At 30.7% G+C, this 10581-nt stretch overlaps 1 protein-coding gene across 1 annotated transcript; it reads right to left on the bottom strand.

Annotated features, from left to right (window-relative positions):
- Positions 1–1998: 1998 nt before the first annotated feature.
- On the bottom strand, positions 1999–3260 carry LOC111406604 (transcription factor bHLH118-like). Its single transcript, XM_023036209.1, has 3 exons — positions 2887–3260; positions 2381–2719; positions 1999–2294 (listed from the first exon to the last, which is right to left on the bottom strand). Exons 1-3 carry the CDS (start codon positions 3184–3186, stop codon positions 2211–2213), a joined length of 723 nt encoding a protein of 240 aa, XP_022891977.1. The 5' UTR covers positions 3187–3260; the 3' UTR covers positions 1999–2210.
- Between the last annotated feature and the right edge of the window lie 7321 nt (positions 3261–10581).

Raw genomic sequence — 10581 nt, 5'->3', positions numbered from 1 at the left:
AATCTAAATTTGCAATTTAAATCAAATAATTCTCTTTTTCTACTTAGCTCGTCTCCATCAGCATCAACGACTTATCCACTGTAAACGAAAATCTTAATTTTTGAGTGAAGAGCAAAATATTATTGAAATGAGTGCTACAGAAAAAATTGTTCGGATTTTTTTTTTTCTTTTTGCAACTCAATTAATTTTCCCACAATAAAGAATGTCTTACGCGGCCACTGCTTATATGTTAACTTTGGTAGGTTTACAAATGATAACTTAACATTTCTATATACAGAAATTTAAGTGTGGGGAATGTTTGGAATTGACCGGGTATTATCCAATTAAAATATGATTTGTATTTGTCATGCGGTATTTAGTTTATTTATTGTAATGTGATTATCCCGCATATTGAATAGAAACTAAGAATTCACTTCTTTTGTTTCCTTATAAATGTAAACTTTCCCTTAGTTTCGCCTTAGTCTCGAGTTCGCAAATATTCATAGAATGTTTTGGGTGATACTTGAGGATTCTATATAGTCTAACCAATATTAATATTTTGGGATGAACTTGAGAATTTGGAGTGTGAGATAATTACTATGTGATTATAACAATTTTTTCACATAGTGAAATTTCTTTTATTGTCCATGATTTTCTACATTTTTTCACATGTATTGTTGTGTCCCTGTTCATGTTCGCGTTGTTATTATTATTATTATTATTTTTAATTTTCTTGATATTTTATTGGAAGAAGATCATGGTGTGAATTAGAATATTTACCAGATGTCATGGACAAAATTATAAAATCCAAAATTATCTTAAATGGGACAACATTTTGAAAGTTAGTGTGGAGAAGCTGCCCCAAGCTAAATATCCCCTAGTTCCCTTGCTTCAACCACAACTTGCATGGCTCACCTTTCTTCTTCAGGATGTTTGCATTTGTGTTCACAACTTTAGTGATTACTTCACAATACTTTCAATCCGCCGATCATCCATGCTGGTATTTAACACATTGTAATTGATTATCATTCTGCACGAGAAAACTGCAACATGAACCTTAGTAAATGTATTCTTCCATCAAAAAATGGCCGTTGGATATTTTTTCCTAAATGTTATACATGTAGAAAATGTTATGCATGTAGAGCCTCTCACGGGAATTTTTTAAATCACAATATTAGCTGCAAGATAAAGTGGATAACAAATAAGATCCAGTAACCGTTGGAAATTGTCTTCCTAAATCCTTCTTTGTTTCTCATTATCTTGAATATAAATTGATATAAAGATTAATAAATTCAAGGCAATGAAATATTGGCATGGAAATATATTTCTGTTTCATAAACCCACCCCCGTAGGGATTCGTCAAAGTTACAAGAGAATTTAATGCAAGTGCAAATTCATAAAATATTGATCACCTTGCAGGTCAAACAAAGGATTCATATAACACAAAAATTGTTATTCTTCTTCAAATATTTTCAAGTTGATTAAAATAATTATAAACAAAAAGAAGAAAATATATAAGAGAGTTAGGGTTTTTTCCTCTTCATGGTAAGAACTTCTAGTTCCTTATGTAGTCTGTTCCCTTTATTAAGGGAATTAGTTTCTCGCGTCGATTAAAAATTAAAGAGTGGTTAAATAGAGTTATATAAGGGAGTGCTAGGAAAAAGTGCATAAAAATTTTGATTATCGATCCAACGATAGGGGAGAAAAAAAAATAATATTTTTGGGTGTGTGAGAAGTATTGTGCATTTTGTAACATAGTCCATCTTTTATGGCCTGTGATTTTTCTTTCATTCTAGAGTTTTTCACTAAATTATAGTGTTAATCTAGGGGAATGCACAAATAAATTGGTCAAGAGTTCCAACAAAGGTTATACTGATATACTAACACAAGAATGAGAAATCCTTAAGAGCTGTATCTGCTGACTAAGTCACAAACTTCTGCATTTGGTTTGTAAAGACAATTTAATCAAATCAAACAACACTTTCATTTCAGATCATAACAAATTTATCTACGGAGAAATATGCCCTCGTTGGGAGGAGCATGAACCAATGAGCAGATAGAAAATAAAACCTTGGACACTACAGAATTTTCAACTGATTTTACATTAGCACACTCGAAACTGGCAAAGTACGTGGACATCCATTAAATTATATCCATTTACCTACTAGAAATTTTAAGTACACAGAATGACACAAACATGTATCCAAAGTTCGCGTTCTGCACACACTTACCTAAGAGTTCTTGCAACCTAGGTTAATCACATCTGTCAGTCTTTTTTGCAGCGTAGCAAGAACATTGCATTTGAGACCACTGGCCTGCAAATATGATGAGTAAGAAATTGTGAGCAAAACGTATGATAAATGAAACCCTGAATCAATCACTCATACGATTGTATCAGTACCTCACACTGAATTATATGGAGTGAACTTTCATTCTCTTTCACAGAAGAACAACTAACAACAATAAGCCCTCTCTCTAGTAATTCTACAAGCACTTTGGAGAGGGGGAACCCTTCCTCTTTGAAGCTGCTGATTAGAATTTCCACACCATCGGAGAAAGGGTTCACTGTGACTAAATCAGGCGAATAACTAGAGGAACTGCCAACATTGGCACTGAGATTGCCTGAATTAGACAACAACTTTAGCTTGTCTCTCTGCAAACCTAGTTTCTTGATATTCTTTTTGGTATCTGTTATGTAATTTACAGCCACTTCTATAAGATCTGATAACGACTTCTTGCCCTAAAACACCATGAATAAAATGTTACAGGTATCTTTACTGAAAAAACATTCAATATCAACAAAACGAGCGTTTTTCCCCCGTAATCCAGATGTTAATGTTCTGCAAAGTACATATTAAGGGCAACAGAGAAAAAAAGAAGAAGTACCATTAAAAATAATGAATTTACCTTCAGATGTTCAGGAGGAACAAGTGATCGAAGAGAAGCATAACGATTAGCCATTTCTTTTCTTCTCTGCCGTTCAATATCTCTATGTATAAGTTTCTTAATATTAGATTCGTAAAAAGTGCTTCCACCATTATTTTCTTGAATACCTAATGATCTCTGTAGCTCCTTTTCCCAACTGCTAGAACTAGGATTATTATACTGTAAAGTATTATCCGTATTCAGATCTTCCTGGATTTGATCTTCTCTGATAACAGAAGGGGGCTGAAAAACCAGCTCATCACCGTGTTGAAAAGGAAACATCACAACCGCTGATTATCCGATATACAATCCTTCTTACTAATAATTCATTGGAGCTTATAAAGTAGAAGAAACGTTTCTTAGGGTTGCTGAGATTTTTGGGTGGCCCTTAATGCTACGATTACCTACAATATCTTTATAAACAACTAGATAAAGAAAAGATCCCACCACTATAATTCTCGACAAATTTTTACAAGCACATTGATTGTGTTAATTACTTTTAAAATGCAAAACAGATCATTCCATGTGTTTTCACACTTAAATTTTGTCTTCAAGGTATCTGATGCCACAGTAAGTCTTTAATTATAGTAAAAATATTCTTTTTAGGATATGATTAGGAGAAAATAGAAGATAAAGTGATATGTAAATAATGATTTAGATAATAACTTACATTCATCATTGGCTCAGAATTTCTTCAACCAAATTAAAAAAAATAAAAAAATAAAAAAAAAATCATTTTCCACTTTCTTTTTGACACATCATCTGTATTTGAGCTATTATGTATAAGTAGTAGTAATTTTTTAATTTCTATCAAACAGGAACTATTTGTAGCATCGACTCTCGTAATAGATGAATCAGTGTCTTTTCATATCAATTTTGAATGCAGGGTAAAGTTAATAATAAATGTAGACACAGCACTTGCCTCCTTCCGCAATCTGAACATGTATTTGGATCACGTGGAAGTAGGTATTGATTTGGATTTGGAATTTTTTTTATGCCACTAATATGTGTGCATGTATTGATTATAATGTTTTATATTCTAATGGATCACGTGGAAACAGGTATAGACATTTCGATGTGAAAAAAATTGACTAAGGGTCCGTTTGATTGCAAAGATGAAATTTAGGTAAAAACAAAAAGAATTCCATGAAATTGAATTGCCCAGAAATTGTTTTCCTGGGAATTGTAAATTATTGTATTTGATTGGTATAATTTTTCACGTGGAAAATATTGAAATAAAAGTATTTTTTATGTTCGTTTAGCTTTGTTTTATATGAAAATTATCAATTAAAGGGATGAAATTTACTGTATTGGGGATGAAATTTGTTTTCATTGCCCAAAAAAAAAAATCAAGAAAATAATCTATCTTTTAGTGTTCGTTTGGCTTTGTTTTATATGAAAATTGTCAACTAAAGGGAATTATTTTTTTACAATAATTCTCAGAATTTGTTTCCATTATCTCTAAAAAAAAAAGGTCAACAGTAACCGGGAAAATCAGTTTCCACCACAAAAGCTAGAAAATTATAACTCCCAAGAAATTCAAGAATTTAATTTCCATAGAAAATAAAACACTATCAAACACACAAAAATTGGACATTGGCATTCTAATTCCATTTTCCCAAGAAAATTGGTGCCTATCAAATGGTGCCTAATTATAATTGGATCAAACTACTTGGTTTGTTTGATTCCAAGTAAAACTTGTCCAATTTGGTTCTTAGTAATGAGTTCATTCGGTTCTAGCAACAAAAATATTGAAATTCAACTCCAAAAGTATTATATTTATAATCTAAATATTAAAATTAATTCATATCAAATCATACGAGTATTTTTTTATTTTTTTTATTCTTGGGCAAAATGTACTAGTTTTATTGGTAAACCCTCGCTTGTGGTGGAGGAAGACCGTGGTTACAATCTATTACGAAAAGCGAAAAGAGGGCAAATTACATTTATCTAACCCTCACTTATTGGTAAAATTTCTATATATATATATATTTTTGTTGATGGGGTTATTTAGACCATATTATTAAGCCTTTATGTCATCGAAGTATTAATTTCTATTTAACTTGGATTAATTTTATTTTGTTTTTAGTTATGGACCCACTTTGAAACAATTGAAAAAGAAATAAGAATCAATTGGCTATTGAATGCAATTTTTGGGATCAAATTCTACATTTGAGAAATTTAAGGACTGCACAATTAATTGAATTCAAGGATTAAAGTGGATTACTTTAAAGAATTGAAGCCTTGAAGGTAATTAATGCATTGGAATTGAAATGGGCCTCAACTTTAACATGGACTTGGACTTGGACTTAAATGGAATAAATCCAATCAATTTGCTGGCAATTGAAAAGAGACATAAAGAAAGTGGGCTGGACCGTTTTGTGTGTGTGTGTGTGTGTGTGTTTTATCCAAGAATTTGACTTCAGATTAGACAACAACATTGGAGCTGAAGGAGGAGAAAAAAGGGCTGCTTGTTGGAATTCTATTGGAAATAAAATACTATTTATGTGTGAAGATATTGGACTGCTGCAATTCTTGAGTCCAATGATCCAGCTAGCTCTACAAGGCCCACTTATTCGATCCAGTAATCTGAAGGTTCGAGATTAAGAGAAAACACATTTCTAATAATGCGACTTTACTTATAATGTGATCTTGGATGGATGTTTGACACTTGGCAAATTGGGAACTGTTGGATCGGTATATTTGTTCCCTCTCTTATAAATAATGGAGCCTGACTTTTGGGGTCATACACTCTCTCGAACCCTAACCCTAATTCCTCGACTGCTCTTCTTCTCTGTGTGAATATTCATCTTTTATGATGAATCTGGTGTAATTTCTAAGTGAAATTATAATAGTGTGTTAGAGGGTGAAGAGATCTATTCCTTTGTGGAAATATTCTGTAATCTTGAGGGTGATCTGTATATTCGAGAGGCAGAAATCTTGGTGTTCATTTTGTACTTGTAACTTTGCCTGGTTTTCGAGTTGATCTAGTGGATTCGAGCAAAATCCTAATGGATGCTCAACGAGGAGTAGGCTTTAGCTGAACCTCAGGGTTTTGGGCCGAAAATTGCTTTGTGTTCTTATTTTCTTGAAATTTATTTTAATCTTTTACGTTTAACCTTCAAATGAGTCACAAAAATACTCGTCTGGGACCAACAGTGGTATCAGAGCATGTGAAATCTTCGTTTTTTCAAGAATCTGAAATTTTTTACCTTCGATCTATTTTTGTGACTCTTCGGTTTCTTTTCTTTTTTGAAGAATTCCTCATATCTAACGTTTCTTGTTATCTTTACAATGTAAGGATCCTTCGACTGGAACCTTGTGTTGATCTGTGGTATTCAGCGAGTATTTTGTACATGGCCTGCAGTTGGTAACGAAAACCTTAACTATTCTTGTAATACCTTAAAAAAAAAAAAAAAAAAAAAAAAAAAAAAAAAAAAAATTAAAAAAAAAAAAAAAAAAAAAAAAAAAACTTAAGCAAAAAAAAAAAAAAAAAAAAAAAAAAAATAGAAAAAAAAAAAAAAAAAAAAAAAAAAAAAAAAAAAAAAAAAAAAGAAGAGAGGTGGTGGATTGATTTATATCAATCCACCCATGTTCAAAACCTATCCATTTCTCCCACAAACACACACACAACACACACCAAGCAAACAAGAGCAGGGAGAGAAAAGAGGAAGAGAAAAGAGAGAAAGAAGAAAAAAAAAAGGAGAAGAGGAAAAAAAATAAAAATAGGAAAGTTCGCCTATATTATTAGAAAATAAGTGATTTACGTTATTAAGCTTGAATTCCTCAATTTTGAAAGGTAAGTAAAAAGTTATTTATTGTCAAGTTATGTTTGATTTTATAGTTGTTAGATTGTTAGATTAAATTCAATTTTATTGAAGGGGTTAAGTATAATAAACTATGAAATTGAGTAAGATGAAAAAAAAACTAGTTTTAGTGATTAAATAGACTATGGAAATCGCTTAAACGTGAAATGATTAAGTTTGGGTGTCGCCTATTTAATTATTGAAATTATTTAAAATAATTAATTATTTATTTAAAAATTATATCGTATTTCAGGCGATGATACAAACATCAGAACAATTTTCCAATCGGGTTGATTTTGCGAACATTGTACTGTGAGTGAAAAAATATAAATATTTTTAAAATATTTATAAATTAAGTATACTGTCAAAGTATGTGCAATTATGTATTCGAATTATATGTTTATTATGGAAATCTCTTTTATTATGATACATGTAGAATATCAAAGATTATTTATGGCATATTTGCGACTTGCTATGTAAGACATGTGATATTGAAATTTGTTTGGTATGTGAGACATGCAATATTGAGATCGGCCAAAAAAGTACCCATGATTATATACTTCTTCTAGTTCACAGAAGGGCCTTGGCCGTATTCTATCCTATACGGAGGGTCTTGATCGTGTACATATAGTTTACAGAGGGGTATTGACCGTGTTCTATAATTGATTATAAGAGGTCTTTGAGATCGGCTTTCATTCATGGAGGGGCCAAAGGCCCGTGGCGAAAGTTCTTAGCTCGAGGGGCGGATTATATATTTCAGGCAGAGGGTACATTTTTGGTATATTTTTCAACTCGTTTGATCTGATGAGATTATAGCATGATTTTCAGTTGATGTTTATATTATGATTTTGATATGATATTTTACGACCTTATGTGAATATTTCACATTTGGTTACAATTACTTGATGTTACTTGTGAATTATCAAATGATATGAATTTGATTTTCGATAGAAATGTAAAATTGAAAAAGTATATTTATTTTCGAACATCTCCACTCACTGAGCTATCAATTCATTTATTTTGCCACAATTTTTCCTACAGGTAGCAATTGATTCTTTTTAGCTGGAAGAGCCTAATGATTTTGGAATGAGAGCCACACGACATGTTGAACATTATAACTCATATTGATGAAGCACGAAGTAAACATTTTGGGCCCATTGCATTATGTTTTACATAAACATTTGATTTTGTTGCATTTTTTGAAATAAGTCATAGTCAGTCTTGGTGGTGGATCTGACATCTAGTCAGCATCTATCATCGGCGCACGTCACGTTTCGGGTCCACTAGGGTCATTCGGGACGGGTCGTGTCAAAGTAATATCATAGCATGGTTTTAAAAAAAATTTTGGTTCATGCATGTTCAATTGGTATGTTCACAGGTCGTGGTGGCAGAAATCACAAGCTCTCTAGCTCGAATGTATGGAACCAAAAAATGATAGAAAAATATTTTTTTAACGGATCCAGAAAAGACTAGTATATAAATATGATAGTTGCAATGATCCGATTGGTGGAAAGAGTTATTAGTTGTTGGATTGAAATTGTGGTGTATTTAACCTATTAAGAGTTGAATAGATTTTAATGATTTTACATGTTATTTATGTATAGGCATTCAAAGTGATAGGGTACAACCATTTAAGTACCAATCTTTGTGTAGAATTTCGTGGTTTTAATGTACACTTGAGAAATCCCTAGTTCTAGCTTGTACTATAGTAACAATGAAAACGATATTATATGTGTAAATGGTGATAATCAGGTGAGGAATTTTAATTTTTTTGGGAAACTAAATGATTAGTGGCGTTATCAAAATTTTGTGGTGATTTGTGACCACTTATATGGGATAATAATAGAAACTACAATGGTGTATATTTATACTATATGATAAGAAATTGTGAAAGACAAATGATGATTTGTTGATTGATAGATGACAATGTGTTATTGTGTATTTTAGGCATCGAGAAAATGAACGGTAATTTCAACTATTTTGATTATTTATGAGTGGTTTGATTACAAGGAATGTGAGAAAAATAGGGTTGAACTTCGTAATGATTACCTATTATGGGGTGATTTGTTGCTTTAAAAATAGAATTAAATGGATATGTGCATTTAGGTATGTTTATGTGGAAAAAAAATAAAAATAAAACTTAGAGAATGGTAAAATTTGAATTTATTGAGTTTGGAAAATTAACGTATGAAATCTTGATGATATATTGATGTATGAAAGGTTCACATGGTAAATATGAAGGTTATTATTTTGTAATCTTAAGGAAAAATTGATATAACTAAAAGTTGGAAGACATATGGTATGACCATAAGTATGTGATGATGTTACATGACTACAACATGATATGGTGAATAGCATGTAAATGAATGTAATGACTTTCCTATAGCAAAATCATGTGATGATTGATTTGGTTAAGTTGACTAATTTCGTTAAGGACATTCGTTGGATTATTGTGTCATATTCCATACAATTTGGAAGCGTTGAGTTAAATTTTGAAGTTACATGAATTTAATGAATTTTTAGTGATGTAATTTTTGGGTGATTTTCAATTGTATTTTTGGATTTCTTGTATAAAGTACTTCATTTTTATTGAGATCTATTTGTTATGGAATAAATGGATGAAATGTCGAATAGTTTGAAGTTTAGGGTGACTATTGAATGTAAATTTTATTCAATTGTGGGACGGTATCTTTGGGTTGTAATCTTAGTTAAAGGTCTTTATGCGATATACAAAAAGGATTATGCAGTGATGATAGATCAACGACCCATTTATGGAATAAGAGTATAGATTTTCATGATTAAATTTTATTATTTTATTTTCATAGAAAGAAAGAACAAAATTTATATAGGTATAGAAATGTCAAAAGTTTTGCTATTAGGAAATTCTGAGGAAATATTTGCTCTTATATCTAAAGATGATAAGTGATTGATTCACGATAATGATTTATGTTAAGGTTTAGTAAGTATTCTGAAGTAAACTTATAAATTACGAATGATACTGTAGATTGTTGAAGAGTCATGATTAAAACATGATTTGGAGTTGGTTATATTGAGATTTTGTCATCACATTGCGAGAGATATCAATAGTTATCAATCATCAGACTTTAAGGTATATTTTATTCGAAATGGTGGAAATGAAAATTGTGTATATATTATCATTTGGTGATATATAATTAAAGGAAAAGAACACCATATTGAACTATTTCAATTGTTTTGTTGGGGATAACTAGAATTTTAGAAAATCATGAACAATTGAATATTTGGAGATATTGTCAATTTAGAATGAAGGTAGTTACCCTTAAAGTAATTTTTTTTTTTTTTTTGGGATTCCAAATACACGGAGTGGAGACAAAATAGTATCTAAATCCTTGTGGATAGATTGATAAATTTTACAAGATTCTTTTTAAATGATATAGTCAATTCATAGGATAGACTTACAAAATTATATTTAGACAATATTGTTAATTATATGGTGGAATTGGAGTATTTATCTTTGGTTAGTTGTAAGAAGTTATATAATTAAATTTCACTATGCATTTTCTTTTGATAGAATATCAGATATTATGAAGACAAGCTTAAAAGAGAGGCTATCAACTAGTTTGTTAATTAAAGAGGACTTTGATGATTATCTATTCTTCATGGAATTGACCTATAAGAACTAGACACAAATGATGATAATGGAGGTTATATATGATATTGAAATATTCTAAGGACATATTTATTGTGATGAAATTGGTGAAAGAATGCTGTTCGATTTTAATATGTAAGCATCGTTATGGGAAAAAATGAGAATACCATATATTGGCTCTTAGGAAGTTATTAAAACTATGATGGGAAAGATTAAATTTTGGTACTAAATGTTTGTTGGAGA

This window comes from Olea europaea, chromosome 1 (genome assembly GCF_002742605.1).
Source record: "Olea europaea var. sylvestris chromosome 1, O_europaea_v1, whole genome shotgun sequence".
NCBI lineage: Eukaryota > Viridiplantae > Streptophyta > Magnoliopsida > Lamiales > Oleaceae > Olea > Olea europaea.
Note: the sequence above shows the minus strand (reverse complement) of the source record. Positions and strands in the feature narration are given on the sequence as shown.

Bases quoted from the DNA above. Each gene is read 5' to 3' on its own strand.
- LOC111406604 (XM_023036209.1), bottom strand. From the start codon at position 3,186: ATGTTTCCTTTTCAACACGGTGATGAGCTGGTTTTTCAGCCCCCTTCT. The intron at 2,720-2,886 runs GTAAATTCATTA...ATGGTGTTTTAG, and splicing joins TTCCTCCTGAACATCTGAAG to GGCAAGAAGTCGTTATCAGA. The intron at 2,295-2,380 runs GTACTGATACAA...TCATATTTGCAG, and splicing joins TCCATATAATTCAGTGTGAG to GCCAGTGGTCTCAAATGCAA.